At 36.7% G+C, this 18,642-nt stretch overlaps 1 protein-coding gene and 24 non-coding genes across 25 annotated transcripts in view; all 25 read left to right on the top strand.

Annotated features, from left to right (window-relative positions):
* The first annotated feature begins 9,243 nt into the window (after positions 1 to 9,243).
* Positions 9,244 to 18,642, top strand: part of LOC139978074 (guanylate cyclase soluble subunit beta-2-like) — a 38,725-nt gene continuing 29,326 nt past the window's right edge. Inside the window, exon 1 of the mRNA XM_071988038.1 lies at positions 9,244 to 10,511. Within this exon, the coding sequence (XP_071844139.1) occupies positions 10,509 to 10,511 (3 nt within the window). The 5' untranslated portion in view covers positions 9,244 to 10,508. The remainder of the gene's footprint in view (positions 10,512 to 18,642) is intronic.
* On the top strand, positions 12,566 to 12,637 carry Trnam-cau (transfer RNA methionine (anticodon CAU)). Its single transcript has one exon. It is a non-coding gene; the product is annotated as a tRNA-Met (tRNA).
* On the top strand, positions 12,777 to 12,848 carry Trnam-cau (transfer RNA methionine (anticodon CAU)). Its single transcript has one exon. It is a non-coding gene; the product is annotated as a tRNA-Met (tRNA).
* Positions 13,412 to 13,483, top strand: Trnam-cau (transfer RNA methionine (anticodon CAU)). The gene has a single exon. It is a non-coding gene; the product is annotated as a tRNA-Met (tRNA).
* Positions 13,624 to 13,695, top strand: Trnam-cau (transfer RNA methionine (anticodon CAU)). Its single transcript has one exon. It is a non-coding gene; the product is annotated as a tRNA-Met (tRNA).
* Trnam-cau (transfer RNA methionine (anticodon CAU)) lies at positions 13,835 to 13,906 on the top strand. The gene has a single exon. It is a non-coding gene; the product is annotated as a tRNA-Met (tRNA).
* On the top strand, positions 14,047 to 14,118 carry Trnam-cau (transfer RNA methionine (anticodon CAU)). The gene has a single exon. It is a non-coding gene; the product is annotated as a tRNA-Met (tRNA).
* Trnam-cau (transfer RNA methionine (anticodon CAU)) lies at positions 14,260 to 14,331 on the top strand. The gene has a single exon. It is a non-coding gene; the product is annotated as a tRNA-Met (tRNA).
* Trnam-cau (transfer RNA methionine (anticodon CAU)) lies at positions 14,471 to 14,542 on the top strand. Its single transcript has one exon. It is a non-coding gene; the product is annotated as a tRNA-Met (tRNA).
* Trnam-cau (transfer RNA methionine (anticodon CAU)) lies at positions 15,107 to 15,178 on the top strand. Its single transcript has one exon. It is a non-coding gene; the product is annotated as a tRNA-Met (tRNA).
* On the top strand, positions 15,319 to 15,390 carry Trnai-aau (transfer RNA isoleucine (anticodon AAU)). The gene has a single exon. It is a non-coding gene; the product is annotated as a tRNA-Ile (tRNA).
* On the top strand, positions 15,532 to 15,603 carry Trnat-cgu (transfer RNA threonine (anticodon CGU)). Its single transcript has one exon. It is a non-coding gene; the product is annotated as a tRNA-Thr (tRNA).
* Positions 15,744 to 15,815, top strand: Trnam-cau (transfer RNA methionine (anticodon CAU)). The gene has a single exon. It is a non-coding gene; the product is annotated as a tRNA-Met (tRNA).
* Trnam-cau (transfer RNA methionine (anticodon CAU)) lies at positions 15,955 to 16,026 on the top strand. The gene has a single exon. It is a non-coding gene; the product is annotated as a tRNA-Met (tRNA).
* Positions 16,167 to 16,238, top strand: Trnam-cau (transfer RNA methionine (anticodon CAU)). The gene has a single exon. It is a non-coding gene; the product is annotated as a tRNA-Met (tRNA).
* On the top strand, positions 16,379 to 16,450 carry Trnam-cau (transfer RNA methionine (anticodon CAU)). Its single transcript has one exon. It is a non-coding gene; the product is annotated as a tRNA-Met (tRNA).
* On the top strand, positions 16,591 to 16,662 carry Trnam-cau (transfer RNA methionine (anticodon CAU)). Its single transcript has one exon. It is a non-coding gene; the product is annotated as a tRNA-Met (tRNA).
* Trnam-cau (transfer RNA methionine (anticodon CAU)) lies at positions 16,803 to 16,874 on the top strand. Its single transcript has one exon. It is a non-coding gene; the product is annotated as a tRNA-Met (tRNA).
* Positions 17,015 to 17,086, top strand: Trnai-aau (transfer RNA isoleucine (anticodon AAU)). Its single transcript has one exon. It is a non-coding gene; the product is annotated as a tRNA-Ile (tRNA).
* Trnat-cgu (transfer RNA threonine (anticodon CGU)) lies at positions 17,228 to 17,299 on the top strand. Its single transcript has one exon. It is a non-coding gene; the product is annotated as a tRNA-Thr (tRNA).
* Positions 17,440 to 17,511, top strand: Trnam-cau (transfer RNA methionine (anticodon CAU)). The gene has a single exon. It is a non-coding gene; the product is annotated as a tRNA-Met (tRNA).
* Positions 17,651 to 17,722, top strand: Trnam-cau (transfer RNA methionine (anticodon CAU)). Its single transcript has one exon. It is a non-coding gene; the product is annotated as a tRNA-Met (tRNA).
* Positions 18,075 to 18,146, top strand: Trnam-cau (transfer RNA methionine (anticodon CAU)). Its single transcript has one exon. It is a non-coding gene; the product is annotated as a tRNA-Met (tRNA).
* Positions 18,287 to 18,358, top strand: Trnam-cau (transfer RNA methionine (anticodon CAU)). Its single transcript has one exon. It is a non-coding gene; the product is annotated as a tRNA-Met (tRNA).
* Trnam-cau (transfer RNA methionine (anticodon CAU)) lies at positions 18,499 to 18,570 on the top strand. Its single transcript has one exon. It is a non-coding gene; the product is annotated as a tRNA-Met (tRNA).

Genomic DNA, 18,642 nt, shown 5'->3' with positions numbered 1-18,642 from the left:
GAAAATCAAGAACAGTGAAAAAACTTCCAGTCTTTGGTGAGTGCTCATTGGAGACTTAAAAACAATGAAAAGTAGGTGAAAGACGAAATAACAGCTAATTAATGAAGTGAGGAAATAGGTCAGCTTTCTAATTTGTCTCACTCCCAGTTTTCGTTAATCGACAGTGAGACTTTCAGTTACTTAAAAACAATACATTTACCTATTATAAATAGTTCAGAATAACTACTGTTGTGTCTCTGACATTAGGGACTTCTTTTCTACATCATTTTCACAAAATGTTTTTTTTTTTTATGTGAAGCTATAAAATTTGTCAAACGTCCCCACTTTTGAGCTTTATTGTTATGCAAATACCTCTTTGGACACAAATGTTGTATTTCGCATAATATTCACAAATTTTTAAGATTAAGTGATATCATTCTTGAATTAATCAATGCACGAGCTTATTGATCGTCTAAGTAGGAGTTTGTCAAAGTCAACATTTTCGACCTCCACATCACAAAATTAGTATCTTTAACAGCACAGAATTTCGAATTTCTCCTGGAAAATGTACCATATTTTAAAATGTCTTAACAAAAATATTATAAACAACGCAACATGCAACCCCAAGGTTTCGTCTGCTTGACGTAGTGTTCCACCATTTTTGGAAAGAGGGATATTATGACGTTGATAATGTTAATTTTAATGACTTTCGTCTGGCTCCAAGGACAACCTCTCCCAAAGGCCAGAGTTTAATTAACCTTGCGTCTAGCTTAGCTGATGGATAAAAAGGAAATTTGTTAGTTGATAGCTTCACCTTGGCTGAACTTAAAACTTCACATGGATGAAAAAAAGGGGGAAAATACTGTAATGCACCACTTAGAATATGGTCATCTATTTTTATACTCTCTGCTAATGAATTTCATTGTCTTGCGGGTAGACATTTTAAAATTTCATGATAAAGTTGATGTCATGGGAATTTAAAAAAATAAAATCGCACGAGTTTAAAACCAAAGTATTATGTGCTTGATCGTCAGCTTCTTGAAACTAAACCAAATCTAACAACTTTTTACCGTAGGCCTTGAGGCCGAGAAAAGATAGATACAAGGGGGTGGGTGGGTTGCGGGGAGGAGGGGGGGGGGGGGGTTCCAGCTCGTACGTATCATTAACGTGTAACTGATGTATTGAACGATAACAGGCTCACAAGACGTGATGATGTAATGAGATATATGTTAGTGATGTAAAGTGATAGGCTGTGCTTATATGAACTCATACGTTTTACCAGGGAGTTGTTATGGTGTGCTACGCTGTATACAATGTAAAGTGCAATCAATATGTATGATGTGTAATGTATGTATGTAAATTGCACATCGCATAGAACTTGAACACGCCCACTTTTTTCATTGCGTGCGTTATGATTGATGATGTAATTTGCTCAATCTCTTTTACTTGCGAACCACATAACCGAGAGCGTTGTGTTCCCTTCAGGTATCATCATATACGCCTGAGCTACCCGATACACACAGAGAACACAGTTACCTACTGTAAATCTTAAAGTTTTGTATCACAGTAAAAACCGGATCGTGCTATAAATCGGTAGTTACAGTAGTTACTGCAATCTCTGTGTGAATCGGCTGTCTAAGAATGTATATATGAGAATAGGTAACAAATTGACCCCGTACATTGAAATACCAGCATAGTACAGCAACGTTTCTAGGTTAGAATATGAACATAATCAGTGTAGTACATCAAATAATGTGTCAGAGTATGTCCACTTACTTGTACAAAACACCGTATCACTTTTCAGTATGGACATATCTTTCAGCACGTCAACGTATCTCGTGTGCTCGTTTGGCGTTCCATATCGATGGAACTTAAAGAAAACTAAAAGATTAACATACCAGTGCTATAAATTGCTCGAAGAGAAACACAAGATGTACACAGCATAATTAACACACTAAATAGATAATAATTAAAGGAATGTGAATTACAACCCTCTGAAAGTGTTATTATCATGCAACAATTTTACCAAAAACACCTGGTATTGATATAAATATTATAACATTTGAACTGTTACTTGTCATTTAGCCTTTGAAGAAGATCCTGCTAGGATCGAAACGTCAGGCCAACTTACTTTTACACAACATTTTTACTGATCAAAGTAAAACTTCAGACAAATATTGCAAATTTACCGAGAGAGAAAAATACCGCATTTCCATTCGAAACTCTGAGTCACATTCAGATAAGTTTTAATTTAGAGCTATTTCGAATTTTTACAAAGAGTTTTATGTTCAGAGTGGATTAAGATATGGAAACTATAATCCTTAAACTGCTGATTCAAGCAAACCGCTGTTTCAAGAATCATTTGTGAAACTATCGTTAACAAAACTGAATGCTCATTCTAATTATGATTATTATGATGGAAAAAGTAACATTTCATATATACACGACCCACATTCATAATCCTTTCAATTTCCCAATTTCTGTTTAAATATTCATTGCTAGTACAAGCGAACTGATGAAGACTGAATTACATAAGGGAAAAAGTTATTCATGCAATTATAAATGATGAAAATGATTGACTTTTTTTTTTATATAGACAACAACTCTGTTCGGGGACTTCCTTGGGTAATAATCTCTTTTGGGGATTCATGTACCAGTGGGAGTAAAATTAACCCAATTTTCTGAAAGATTTATGAATAACAATGAACATTATTGAAAGTCATGAAGTGGGGATATATCATTTATGTTAAAGGTCGTCAGACACGATGTCCTCAAAGGTGCTGAAAAAAGACCAAAAATGGGTCATCAGATAAAAACGTTGTCAATTGGTTTTATCCAAGATTCCTTTGGAGCATTTTGCCCTAACCCTCTGGGACAACGAAATTGTCGCAAATTTCTTGAAGATGTTTCTAAAAGGTCTTTAGTCTTTTTTGATACGGATCTGAAATGCCCTAAATTGGGGAATTAATGTGTTTGAATATGTATTACGTCCCTTGAGACTAACATGAATAATAAAATGTTACTTGAAGATTTAGTTAACGAAATTTTGTAAGAGAAAAGTAAACAGGAAAGAAAGAAAATTGCAGGGACAAAATTCCAACCACTGATACAGGAGGACAAAGTCAATTAGTATAACTATGAGATTATAATGGTGAGGTCATTTGGTTTGGAATCAACAAAGGAAATATCAGATATACGGTAATTTAGTAAAAATGATCAAGATATGACCCAATTAACTCCTAATCAGTTAATATCAAATTTGTAATTTAGTAATGGATTTGTAGATTGCTTGTTTATATTACAAAAGAGAAACAGTTCCTTGTGTTTGTTCACGATCGATGTCCCCCAAGAGAATTATATGGCGACCTTCTTTCTTTTGGAACGCCAAATGGGAAATAAATTGTATATGGGAAAAGTTATCGACTAATCGTATTAGTCGAAGCATTTTGTGACGTCTGGACTGAGATTATATGCTTCGAAGAATTTTTACATCTTCATTAATTAAACAGGAATAGCAATACATGACATGAGTTCAAATATCAGTGTTTCGTGATAGTAATGAACAGGACCTGATATACCATTGTGGTCAGATGGGTTATGACAGTTGTTGACGAGAACACGACTTCAGAAAATATTCTTTTCTTTCAAAGGATGAGATTTTAATCGAAAAATCAATCATGGAGCAAACTTTGGTACACTTTGCTACAATAGGAGCAGGAGTACGGACTTACCATACTTCTGAATTTAAGTTTGGTCTGTCTCTACTTACTATTACGTCATAATATCCCCACCCCCTCGGCCCCCCCCCCCTCCGCCTCATCAAAAGTATATGGTCCGAATATAGCCGCACATTGTACAGAGACACGCCCTCTTACAGATTGGATACAATCAGCTGGTATACTCAAGGCCCAATCATTGGATGACGACGACAAATTCTGACCACGCCTTATCCTCAGTTATGCAAATGAGGTTTGGTATAAACGTCACCCATTTGGGAAGATACTTTCTACACTGTTCTTCTTTATGTCTCCATTCAAAGCACTTGTATACTGACAGTATGAGCATAATATGAATATCAGGTTTCTATCAGATCAAAGATTAGGAACTGTTCATACTGTCAGTACGAGTGCTTTGAAGCGTGATATGAGAGGACAGTATAGAGTGGTACTAGCTTAAGAATCAGATAAAGAGGAACTGTTCATACTGTGTATACGAGTGCCTGAAGCATGATACGATAGGATAGTATACAGTCGTACTAGCATTAGAATCAGATCAAGGTTAGGAGCTGTTCATACTGTTAGTACGAGTGCTTTGAAGCGTGATTTACGAGAACAGTATAGAGTGGAATTTAGCATTACAAAATTCTCCCAACTGGATGATAACTTTGATCTACTTTCAAAGTGTTCTGAAAGCCAATAATTGCTAATTTTGTATATTTGTCTAGAGAATGAATAAAGTACCGATATTTCCTAAATTTTATATTTAGATTATTACTATTATTTAACTATTCTTTTAGTGATTCAAAATCAAACTGAACATGTTTTCGTTCTAAAGTAGGCCTATATTAAACTCACAGAAAATGTAGTTGACTTGCAAACACAGTAGGCTGCTACATTGAAGCATCAAATAGTTTAATATAGGCCTACTTTAGAACGAAACGTGTTCAGTTTTATTTTTCTTTGTTACAAAGGGACCAGACCAGAAAAGTATCCACTTATTTCTGGTTCCTCTACTTCCATCTCACATATATATTATTTCAATACTCTATATTTACTGTTTATTGTATTTGATACCATCTATATTTATCCTAAACTGTTCAAAATGTAAAATAATGGAATGTAGAAAATAAATTCAATTCATCTCAAATATAGGCCTACTTCTGCCTGCCTTTTAAGGAACGATTTTAAGTAAATCATCTCTTGGATTTTTACCAGTTTTTGTACTCCTTCACTGGTATATTATTTCATTTTCCTCCATCGGACGACCTTCAAAGAGCAAATAATTATCGATAAAATGCTTTTTAGTTTTTAGTTGAAAAAATCGTTCTGTTTTGTGTATAAATGAGGTCTCTCATATACGTTTTTTACAGTGTGCACGAATAACAACATTTGAATATAAACAGTGAATTATACGCGGTTGTCACTTGCCAGGTGCGACCTTGTACTGCTAAAATATTGCTAAAACGTAAGCATAAAAATGTCAAATATTCATCTTGTATTTAATAAGGACTGAACAAAATGAAATTCTTTAGCAAGTTCTTGTCAATTTTGTTTGATTCTTGAAAATTGTTCGTGTGACAAACAAAAGAGGGAAAAGTTAAAAAGAAACAAAATTTGAAGGGAAAAAAAACACGTTTATAAAAATCAATAAATATTCAACGGTTGCAAATCTTGTAACGACAGAGTAATTACAGACATGATAGGAGAAACTATAATGCGTGACGAATAATATCTTGAAGGGATAATATACATTTGTATTTTCTATCTAGAGTTTATACGGAATTTGCACACAATGCCACAATGGTAGGGACTGTTATATTGAAGGGAGAATTAAAATCACTCCAAGATTAACATATGTCGTCCAGTAACAGATTTGTTGACAATTGACAATTCATAATCATGGACGTTAAATATGAATCTAAGAGACTGACTTCGGTCAGCTTGCGGCTTTGATAAGCCAATGATGGCGTCTTCGCAAGTTCCTTCTTGTTGCAGGGGAATCTAAAATACAAAAAAAAAATACCTAAGTAGGATCATTGGGTTCCTTAAACCAAACAGATGCGTGGAGGGCCAGGTTAGGCCCCAAGGACATTTATGTCATTGGACCCTCCTGTTTTTGCCATCTTCATTTTCCCCCTAAGCAAATTATGAAATTGAAAACACGCTGTTTTGTATCCAAATATATTTTCTCGCCTCCCTCCCCCCCCCCCCCCATCCTCCATATTTCCGATGGTCCCTAATTGACTCCGGGTTCCATAGTTACAGCCACTCCCTCCGACAACACCCTCTCTCGTCAGGCTTGCCTTCACCAAAATCGCACCAGGAACCGCGATGAACTTTAAAAAAAAAATACTCGGTCCAAAAGGATTGCATTAAAAATATGTGAGGAACACAGAAACTGCTTGTACATTGCACTGTTAACCGGTGAAATATGTTGTTAGTTGTAGGAAGAGAGTAATAGTTGAATCTCTCTGTTAGCATGACTGCTGTACAGGTATATATGTGAGAATATTTAATGGATTAGTCAAGTGGCTGAAAGTAACAATTTAAACGACCGATTCACACTACAGAGATTAAAGTACTGTAAATGTTAAAGTTTTGTAACCACAGTAAAAACTGAAATTGTGCTGACAAATTCTGATAAATCGGTATAGCATGTGCTATTAGGATTATACAGTAAGAACTAAGGATATGTGTAATTCAAACAAATTCATCAAACTGGATTTGTTGGGATTACACGTATCCTCGGTTCTAATACTGTAATCCTATATAAGCAAATGCTACCGATTTATAGCACAATCCAGTTTTTACTGTGGTACAAAACACTAACATTTATATAGTTACTGTGTTCTCTGTGTGTATTTGGTGATTTAAAGGGATAGTATTATACCACCGAATTGAATGCGTGTGATGTGCGCATTTGCCCTGTGTTCTCCCAGAAGTGTCGTGTAGTTTATTCCTTTAAATACGTCTTTCTCTTTCTCTATTTAGGAAATTATCCAATCTGCTATAGAGAGAACCAATCGTGATTTTGTCAGTAACATCTTGTTTGTAGAGTATACATGTCTATGTGCCTCATGTTTACTAATACCAAATGAAAGAATGAGCAGGAGGCACGTTTCTGGACTATTTTCTGTCGAGTCTTGAGAAGTAATGTAAGTTTTTTTTTCTACGTGAAAGCATATTAGAACCAAAACTGACATGAATGAGACATTTTTTTCTTTCAATTCGCTTTTCTTTTCTGCAAAATATGAATGTTCAGTTACTTATCTACAAACAGAATTCCTCTTATTGTAAGTACCAATACTATTTCGCAGCTATATAAGTGCGAGGATGGGTACATCTTATTACAATATTCCTCTTATATTATAAAATATATTCACAATTATAAATATATTCAATCATAAAAATCATGAAAAAAATACAAAAAATAAATCTTCCAAAAAATAAAACAAAAAGAAAATAAAAGAAATTAAAAGAAAATAAAAATCATAAAACTGAATATATTCACAACCACTGCTCTGCGTAAGTGTACTCAGCGGACGAGGTCGAGTACACGAGCACTCGTATAACATATGCTGAATTATATGAGTACCAAATATGGACTCGCTACCCACAAGTCTGTGCATAGCATTTTTATGTTGCAAATATAATAGCAATAATAACGTTCGCATCGAATTGTGTGTAAATTTTCAAATGTTTAATCAAATCGATTGGCCAATTGACAGTGCAATGCTTTACCAGTCAAGTATAGGATAAGCCATTTTGAGAGAAAAATGGTTCTGTTTTGATAAATATTAATTTTTAGAATTTTTATTTTAAAAATAACAATTTAATGTTTCCTCGCGGTATTTTATTTATGTTTTACTTTAACTTACACGTTTATATGATTATTATTATTATTTTTTTTGGAAAGGAATATGTTTAATTAATTTTGTAAATACTGCGATACTTTGGTTAATGCGTTCTTAGAGTTTTTGTGGCTAATTTGGAAGTATTATATATTATTGTCTTTCTGTAGTTCCCTTACATAAATGATCATCAATCAAATTATCAATTCGTTCGCATTTTATGGTTGCAATAATAATTTTCATGTTGTTTGCGAATTTCAACCGTCTCAAGTTGATTGCATTTATTAACAGTCATAAATTGTGTTATTTTTGTTTCTTTGTTTGTCTAACTCCTTCGCTACAATAACTGAAGAAAACCAACCACGAGTAAAAAGAAGAAGAAACTTAGTTGAAGCGATTGACGTTAAAGAACCAATGAGCAGTAACCTCAGATTTCATCCGAATTTTTTGAAGTTGAACAAATAATTTTGGCTAATATTATTACGATTTATCTTAAGAATATAATTTTATCTTAAATATGATCAATCATCATAATTTAATATCCAAATTACTTAGGATGGTTGGAGGGGGGGGGGGGGTTTCATGACTGAAAGCAATAAACTGACCCAGCGATATTCATTATGCCTTTGTCTTAGAGATGCTTTGGTCAACGACTTGAGCAAGTCCATGTATGACGTCAGCAACTCACCTATAAATCACTTTATCTTCTTTCAGTTAAAAGGTTCTAAAAAAACATGGCGGTGTATATCCCATCTGGCTCAATCATTTGACTTTTTGGCTAGCAAAATTCTTTCGTATCGTTTCGCACGTTATAACGTTTTTTTTGGAGGGGGTGGGGGGTGGAGGGGGCGGGGGCTTCCTCTACCCAGTCCCCACCCCCTCATATATATATTTATATTTATATATATAATTATATATATATACATATATATATATATAATTATATATATATACATATAAATATATATATATATACATATATATATATATATATATATATATATATATATATATATATATGCACCTACGACTGCAGTTTTAGTTCATATACATATCCATGCACATAGAGATAATGTTTGTCTTAGTCTGTTATAGTCAATGGAAGCTATATACAAGCAAGAGAACAGCTATCACAGAAACGTGATTCAAGAACTTATTTGAAATTTAGGCATTTTAATTGGTAGCGCTAGACCAGACCACAGCCTATGCTGCCATTGCAGAGTTTTTATTTTCTTTAACAATAGTATAATCGCACATACAGTGGACAGTTTGACAGAAACAAACCCCATTTTCGGTCAAAGTGGAGTATTTCGTACGTAGTCAATAATTTGTCGGATATTTTAATATTTTTTTATCAGTGCCAAAGGAACAATATGTATATGGAAATTAGCATAGTCTTTCTCGTTCAGGTCTAACTGGCGACTATCATCCGAACTGGAACGGATAAAATGTTAAGGTGGACGGATGGTAGATTTCATTCAATTCACTATGTCGATATAAATGGCATAATGTGTTATTGGATTCAAACATTATACCGACCATGCTGTACTTTCAGTCACGTGTCTATTCATGTCCAATCGAAACATGGAGGCAAAATATCACAGTTTGTCAAGCATAATCGTGATTAGTATTCCGTGCGGTTAAAAGCATTTACATGAAGTTGATTCTCACATAATAGGACAATGTAGCGCGAGTTTCATTCATATGCTTGTATATGTACTCTGTGTTTGCCTCGTGAAATTTACAACGGAGTATTCTGTATATCACATTAAAATATCGTTGACAAATCTACCCGATTCATCTGTCTTAATACCTCCTCAGTTTTCGGAGTAACAAACCATCTGTCCATATGTGTAATTTATTAAATTCACAGTTCGGAATTAGTTACCCATCTTAATTACCGTGTGGCTTTGGAGAAAAAATATAAACATTTCATATTGGAGAGGATTTGTTTTTCTTCAATAAAACATGCCGAGAAACAAAAAAGCTGCAGAAATATCGACGACCGAACATAATATAATGAATATTCACACGTGATAAGTTGAAGGGGAAAAAAAATCGTTATTTACTATTTATATATTTACTTATTTTTATGTTCATGCGAACACGCGGCTGGATTATTGTGTGTTCAATCGTGTGTTTATCTGTGTATTGGTTAGCTGCAGGGGCTTTGCCTCACGTGACTTTCAATTTGGTTGAGCTTAATTCATTGCCTTTTCTTCTTTCTTAAGTTTTTTTTTGCAGAGGGGAATAAATAGTTAATTTTCATCAGTTACGGATTCATTTGTCACTAGTTTACCATCGAGGACTCGCCGATCAGCGAAATCTCCTACAGCTATTGTACATTGGAGGGCGATTTGAGAATTCATTAATATATTACATTAAGTTTATACAGTAAACTTAATTCTAGTAATAACCAAGGAATTCTTGAACTCGAAAATAGCCTCATCAACAAATTAAAAATCTTCTTTATGACATTGACGAAAAAATATTGCCTTGTTCGGAAATGCTCGTGAAAGATCTTTTTTTGTTCGGTTGACAATTTCAAGTATGGGATGTTTCACACTAACTGAGTAAGCATGGAAGGATAGCTAAAAGCAATTTTTAAATTATTTTTTATCCGAATGCTTGTGTAATAATGAAGACAGCAATGAAGACAGGAAATTAATATTACGGAATAACCTTGTTAGTTTTGGGGGATTTTGTTTTTTTTTTAACCTTTTTTTCAAAGAATGATTTTTGACATTGAGGTTGACTGTTTTCGCAGGAGTCAATTTCTATGTTAAAGTTAACAGCTCTTTCGTCTACGATTTTATGTTGATTTTAATTCTTGGTTTGAAGCAATTTCAGTTCCGTCGGAGAAATAATAAATAAAGGAATTTCAGTGATTTTTTTTTCTTCTTCATGCACCCGCTGTTTCCCGTTGGTTCTGGAAAACATACAATAAACGGAGACAACAATGGTAAGTTATTTAATATGCAAATTAATGAAGCATTATATATAAAACAATACTATTAATCATACCTTGCTATTAACCCTAAGTGACAGTACAGTGTCATTATCAGGAGCGAAAAGTCATTGAACATTACAAATTATTTTGTTTGACCGGATATTCATAGATGTTTCTTTTGAACACAATGTACATGGCTTGATCAGTTTGTACTGTAAATAAGAGACAACTGTTAGTCAATATAAACTGAAGTGTGTTATAACACCGTAACACATGTTACACCTGTCAGCAGATGCTACTGTGGAAAAATTACAAACAGACAAATTCATTACTCAAAGGCTGCATGTTTCAACTAATGACTGGTTATAGGAGACTAAACAACTTTTCCTATGTTTGACTAGTTAGTATACCTTGTAAAGATGGTTCAAATTTCGGATTTTAAGCGTTTTGCAGTAAAGTGTCATCCACTTTCTGTTAAAATGTGGACGAACTTTTGGCGAATCCTTTGGAGTAGTCTGGTTAGTCCAGTCAATCATTATGCATAGGATTGTGTGTGAAGTATTTTCTGTTTGTGAGTCCTCCTCAGTACGTATGAACTGGTCATAATTGTAACACATGTTCAGAAATTATAACACACATCAGTTTTAACTGCTTAGCGGGTACTCACCTTTACCAGCTGTAACTGATAAAGCCATGAGAATCGGCTGGCAGAATCTATTCCCTCGCCAAGGGACCTCGTGATACTCACTTGACCAATCATCGTCCTGATCATACAGTTACTGTCTTGATTTAATGGGACTGGGCATGAGAGTGAATCAAGTAGTTTTGGCTCTGTCTTTGGCTGATATTTCTTAAACAAATATCTTTAAAGACAGAGTTCCCTTCATACCGTGATAAGAATGTCTATTGAACGTGATTGTGTGCTTGTACTGCCGCTTATATGGGTCCATGTGGCTAGAGTGAAGTCAAAGTGTGAGTGTGGGTTTGTGGGTGTGGGTGTGTGGGTGTGGGGTGGGTGCTGGTGTAGGTGTGGGTTTGTGGGTGGGGTGTTGTGAGGAGGATGTAGGGCAACACCGCTGTTGGCGTCAGGTGGGAGTTGGTAGGGATGGGTTAGACTGAGGCAGATAAGGTTGGACAATTGGTGAGGATGATGAGATAACAGAAAGAAAAAAATCTAACAAACACCAACAACGACCTCCGAGAAGGATTCTGCAAAGGTTTGTGGGACACGCTTTCTTGGCGTAAACTTACTGTTTTCGAGAGGGGATATGATATTATTGACTATTATTTCGGTTCCTTCATCTCGCTTTACGCATTATGATGATGATAAAGGATTTGTAAGTTACTTACATGGAATCAACCAACATTATCTCATCAACCCCCAAATACATTCATCTCCTCCCTACTACCCCGATCCCCCCACCCACACCCCTTACTTCTCTTCTCTATGTGTATATCTAACCCTTGCACCTCACATTATTGTTGTTATATAATCCACCTTTTCGTTAATTTTATTTTGAGTTTTCCTCAATCTAGTGATAGCATATAGTCGATCGCTGTAGAAAAAAGAACACATGACCTAATATGGTACATTAGTCCACCAAAATGTCACCAAATTAGCTATAATCTTCGATGGTTCTCACTACACGTCTACGTATCATTAGCAATGCCAATAACGTAATCTGCTTTCCTTTCATCTGTTCTTTTCATTCTTGCCTTTGGAACTATATGACATATTTATTCTGCTCTCTCAGTTTACCAAAGTAAATTTTCAGTAAATTTAATCACGTTTGCACTCCCATGTAAAGGTTTGTAATAATGGGAAATGTCAAACAGTATCTTTCAAAGAGAATTATCTGTATTCCTGGGGTCACTAGTTCGATTTCTTAATGAACTACTATCTACTATATTTCATTTATTTGTTTTTAACATAATGCGTAATTTCAGTCCGTCATCTTGTGATGGGCGTTTTTTCTTTCTTTTTCTGTGCAATATGTGGAAGGTTTTAGGCTAACTTCATCTCCCGGAAAAATGTATTCAGATGATAACATTCAGTATTTACAATCAGCAGAGTGGCGCAGCGGAAGCGTGCTGGGCCCATAACCCAGAGGTCCGAGGATCGAAACCTCGCTCTGCTAACTACATTTTACTTTCACATTATCGAAACAGGCTGAACCAATCGATTATTTGTAACATCCATTTTGGTGTTCTGATTCTTTGAGGATGTTTGTATCATATGTAGTATTTGGTTTCTTTATCCATTCAGTATTTTCAAGCAGCAGAGTGGCGCAGCGGAAGCGTGCTGGGCCCATAACCCAGAGGTCCGAGGATCGAAACCTCGCTCTGCTAGTAACGTTTTATTTTCACAATCTCGAAACAGGAATGAACCAATCGATTATTTGTAACATCAATTTTGGTGTTCTGATTCTTTGAGGATTTTTTTATATTATGGAGTATTTGGTTTCTTTATCCATTCAGTATTCTCAAGCAGCACAGTGGCGCAGCGGAAGGGTGCTGGGCCCATAACTCAGAGGTCCGAGGATCGAAACCTCGCTCTGCTAATCACGTTTTATTTTCACATTCTCGAAACAGGAATGAACCAATCGATTATTTGTAACATTCATTTTGGTGTTCTGATTCTTTGAAGACTTTTGTATCAAATGGAGTATTTGGTTTCTTTATCCATTCAGTATTTACAATCAGCAGAGTGGCGCAGCGGAAGCGTGCTGGGCCAATAACCCAGAGGTCCGAGAATCGAAACCTTGCTCTGCTAACTGCATTTTATTTTCACATTCTCGAAACAGGCTGAACCAATCGATTATTTGTAACATCCATTTTGGTGTTCTGATTCTTTGAAGACTTTTGTATCAAATAGAATATTTGGTTTCTTTATCCATTCAGTATTTACAATCAGCAGAGTGGCGCAGCGGAAGCGTGCTGGGCCCATAACCCAGAGGTCCGAGGATCGAAACCTCGCTCTGCTAATAACGTTTTATTTTCACAATCTCGAAACAGGACTGAACCAATCGATTATTTGTAACATCCATTTTGGTGTTCTGATTCTTTGAGGATTTTTGTATCAAATGGAGTATTTGGTTTCTTTATCCATTCAGTATTTTCAAGCAGCAGAGTGGCGCAGCGGAAGCGTGCTGGGCCCATAACCCAGAGGTCCGAGGATCGAAACCTCGCTCTGCTAACTGCATTTTATTTTCACATTCTCGAAACAGGCTGAACCAATCGATTATTTGTAACATCAATTTTGGTGTTCTGATTCTTTGAGGATGTTTGTATATTATTGAGTATTTGGTTTCTTTATCCATTCAGTATTCTCAAGCAGCAGAGTGGCGCAGCGGAAGCGTGCTGGGCCCATAACCCAGAGGTCCGAGGATCGAAACCTCGCTCTGCTAATAACGTTTTATTTTCGCATTTTTGAAACAGGAATGAACCAATCGATTATTTGTAACATCCATTTTGGTGTTCTGATTCTTTGAGGATGTTTGTATATTATGGAGTATTTGGTTTCTTTATCCATTCAGTATTCTCAAGCAGCAGAGTGGCGCAGCGGAAGCGTGCTGGGCCCATAACCCAGAGGTCCGAGGATCGAAACCTCGCTCTGCTAATTACGTTTTATTTTCACATTCTCGAAACAGGAATAAACCAATCGATTATTTGTAACATCCGTTTTGGTGTTCTGATTCTTTGAGGATTTTTTTTATATTATGGAGTATTTGGTTTCTTTATCCATTCAGTATTTTCAAGCAGCAGAGTGGCGCAGCGGAAGCGTGCTGGGCCCATAACCCAGAGGTCCGAGGATCGAAACCTCGCTCTGCTAACTGCATTTTATTTTCACATTCTCGAAACAGGCTGAACCAATCGATTATTTGTAACATCCATTTTGGTGTTCTGATTCTTTGAGGATGTTTGTATATTATTGAGTATTTGGTTTCTTTATCCATTCAGTATTCTCAAGCAGCAGAGTGGCGCAGCGGAAGCGTGCTGGGCCCATAACCCAGAGGTCCGAGGATCGAAACCTCGCTCTGCTAATAACGTTTTATTTTCGCATTTTTGAAACAGGACTGAACCAATCGATTATTTGTAACATCCATTTTGGTGTTCTGATTCTTTGAAGACTTTTGTATCAAATGGAGTATTTGGTTTCTTTATCCATTCAGTATTTACAATCAGCAGAGTGGCGCAGCGGAAGCGTGCTGGGCCCATAACCCAGAGGTCCGAGAATCGAAACCTTGCTCTGCTAATTACGTTTCATTTTCACATTCTCGAAACAGGACTGAACCAATCGATTATTTGTAACATCAATTTTGGTGTTCTGATTCTTTGAAGACTTTTGTATCAAATGGAGTATTTGGTTTCTTTATCCATTCAGTATTTACAATCAGCAGAGTGGCGCAGCGGAAGCGTGCTGGGCCCATAACCCAGAGGTCCGAGAATCGAAACCTTGCTCTGCTAATTACGTTTCATTTTCACATTCTCGAAACAGGACTGAACCAATCGATTATTTGTAACATCAATTTTGGTGTTCTGATTCTTTGAAGACTTTTGTATCAAATGGAGTATTTGGTTTCTTTATTCATTCAGTATTTACAATCAGCAGAGTGGCGCAGCGGAAGCGTGCTGGGCCCATAACCCAGAGGTCCGAGGATCGAAACCTTGCTCTGCTAACTACATTTTATTTTCACATTATCGAAACAGGTCTGAACCAATCGATTATTTGTAACATTCATTTTGGTGTTCTGATTCTTTGAAGACTTTTGTATCAAATGGAGTATTTGGTTTCTTTATCCATTCAGTATTTACAATCAGCAGAGTGGCGCAGCGGAAGCGTGCTGGGCCAATAACCCAGAGGTCCGAGGATCGAAACCTCGCTCTGCTAATTACGTTTCATTTTCACATTCTCGAAACAGGACTGAACCAATCGATTATTTGTAACATCCATTTTGGTGTTTTGATTCTTTGAGGATTTTTTTTATATTATTGAGTATTTGGTTTCTTTATCCATTCAGTATTTTCAAGCAGCAGAGTGGCGCAGCGGAAGCGTGCTGGGCCCGTAACCCAGAGGTCCGAGGATCGAAACCTCGCTCTGCTAATCACGTTTTATTTTCGCATTTTTGAAACAGGACTGAACCAATCGATTATTTGTAACATCAATTTTGGTGTTCTGATTCTTTGAAGACTTTTGTATCAAATGGAGTATTTGGTTTCTTTATCCATTCAGTATTTACAATCAGCAGAGTGGCGCAGCGGAAGCGTGCTGGGCCCATAACCCAGAGGTCCAAGGATCGAAACCTCGCTCTGCTAACTACATTTTATTTTCACATTATCGAAACAGGCTGAACCAATCGATTATTTGTAACATCCATTTTGGTGTTCTGATTCTTTGAGGATGTTTGTATTTTATGAAGTATTTGGTTTCTTTATCCATTCAGTATTTTCAAGCAGCAGAGTGGCGCAGCGGAAGCGTGCTGGGCCCATAACCCAGAGGTCCGAGGATCGAAACCTCGCTCTGCTAATAACGTTTCATTTTCACATTCTCGAAACAGGAATGAACCAATCGATTATTTGTAACATCCATTTTGGTGTTCTGATTCTTTGAAGACTTTTGTATCAAATGGAATATTTGGTTTCTTTATCCATTCAGTATTTACAATCAGCAGAGTGGCGCAGCGGAAGCGTGCTGGGCCCATAACCCAGAGGTCCGAGGATCGAAACCTCGCTCTGCTAATAACGTTTTATTTTCACAATCTCGAAACAGGACTGAACCAATCGATTATTTGTAACATCCATTTTGGTGTTCTGATTCTTTGAGGATTTTTGTATCAAATGGAGTATTTGGTTTCTTTATCCATTCAGTATTTTCAAGCAGCAGAGTGGCGCAGCGGAAGCGTGCTGGGCCCATAACCCAGAGGTCCGAGGATCGAAACCTCGCTCTGCTAACTACATTTTATTTTCACATTATTGAAACAGGAATGAACCAATCGATTATTTGTGACATCCATTTTGGTGTTCTGATTCTTTGAGGATTTTTTTATATTATGGAGTATTTGGTTTCTTTATCCATTCAGTATTTTCAAGCAGCAGAGTGGCGCAGCGGAAGCGTGCTGGGCCCATAACCCAGAGGTCCGAGGATCGAAACCTCGCTCTGCTAATTACATTTTATTTTCACATTATTGAAACAGGACTGAACCAATCGATTATTTGTAACATCAATTTTGGTGTTCTGATTCTTTGAAGACTTTTGTATCAAATGGAGTATTTGGTTTCTTTATCCATTCAGTATTTACAATCAGCAGAGTGGCGCAGCGGAAGCGTGCTGGGCCCATAACCCAGAGGTCCGAGGATCGAAACCTTGCTCTGCTAATTACATTTTATTTTCACATTATCGAAACAGGTCTGAACCAATCGATTATTTGTAACATTCATTTTGGTGTTCTGATTCTTTGAAGACTTTTGTATCAAATGGAGTATTTGGTTTCTTTATCCATTCAGTATTTACAATCAGCAGAGTGGCGCAGCGGAAGCGTGCTGGGCCAATAACCCAGAGGTCCGAGGATCGAAACCTCGCTCTGCTAATTACGTTTCATTTTCACATTCTCGAAACAGGACTGAACCAATCGAATATTTGTAACATCCATTTTGGTGTTTTGATTCTTTGAGGATTTTTTTTATATTATTGAGTATTTGGTTTCTTTATCCATTCAGTATTTTCAAGCAGCAGAGTGGCGCAGCGGAAGCGTGCTGGGCCCGTAACCCAGAGGTCCGAGGATCGAAACCTCGCTCTGCTAATAACGTTTTATTTTCGCATTTTTGAAACAGGACTGAACCAATCGATTATTTGTAACATCAATTTTGGTGTTCTGATTCTTTGAAGACTTTTGTATCAAATGGAGTATTTGGTTTCTTTATCCATTCAGTATTTACAATCAGCAGAGTGGCGCAGCGGAAGCGTGCTGGGCCCATAACCCAGAGGTCCAAGGATCGAAACCTCGCTCTGCTAACTACATTTTATTTTCACATTATCGAAACAGGCTGAACCAATCGATTATTTGTAACATCCATTTTGGTGTGCTGATTCTTTGAGGATGTTTGTATATTATGAAGTATTTGGTTTCTTTATCCATTCAGTATTTTCAAGCAGCAGAGTGGCGCAGCGGAAGCGTGCTGGGCCCATAACCCAGAGGTCCGAGGATCGAAACCTTGCTCTGCTAACTACATTTTATTTTCACATTATTGAAACAGGACTGAACCAATCGATTATTTGTAACATCAATTTTGGTGTTCTGATTCTTTGAAGACTTTTGTATCAAATGGAGTATTTGGTTTCTTTATCCATTCAGTATTTACAATCAGCAGAGTGGCGCAGCGGAAGCGTGCTGGGCCCATAACCCAGAGGTCCGAGGCCCGAAACCTCGCTCTGCTAATTACGTTTCCTTTTCACATTCTCGAAACAGGAATGAACCAATCGATTATTTGTAACATCCATTTTGGTGTTCTGATTCTTTGAAGACTTTTGTATCAAATGGAGTATTTGGTTTCTTTATCCATTCAGTATTTACAATCAGCAGAGTGGCGCAGCGGAAGCGTGCTGGGCCCATAACCCAGAGGTCCGAGGATCGAAACCTCGCTCTGCTAATAACGTTTCATTTTCACATTCTCGAAACAGGAATGAACCAATCGATTATTTGTAACATCCATTTTGGTGTTCTGATTCTTTGAAGACTTTTGTATCAAATGGAATATTTGGTTTCTTTATCCATTCAGTATTTACAATCAGCAGAGTGGCGCAGCGGAAGCGTGCTGGGCCCATAACCCAGAGGTCCGAGGATCGAAACCTCGCTCTGCTAATAACGTTTCATTTTCACAATCTCGAAACAGGACTGAACCAATCGATTATTTGTAACATCCATTTTGGTGTTCTGATTCTTTGAGGATTTTTGTATCAAATGGAGTATTTGGTTTCTTTATCCATTCAGTATTTTCAAGCAGCAGAGTGGCGCAGCGGAAGCGTGCTGGGCCCATAACCCAGAGGTCCGAGGATCGAAACCTCGCTCTGCTAACTACATTTTATTTTCACATTATTGAAACAGGAATGAACCAATCGATTATTTGTGACATCCATTTTTGTGTT

The sequence above is a fragment of the Apostichopus japonicus genome, chromosome 12, assembly GCF_037975245.1.
Source record: "Apostichopus japonicus isolate 1M-3 chromosome 12, ASM3797524v1, whole genome shotgun sequence".
NCBI classification, from domain to species: Eukaryota; Metazoa; Echinodermata; class Holothuroidea; order Aspidochirotida; family Stichopodidae; genus Apostichopus; species Apostichopus japonicus.
This window is presented reverse-complemented; position numbering and strand designations above follow the sequence as displayed.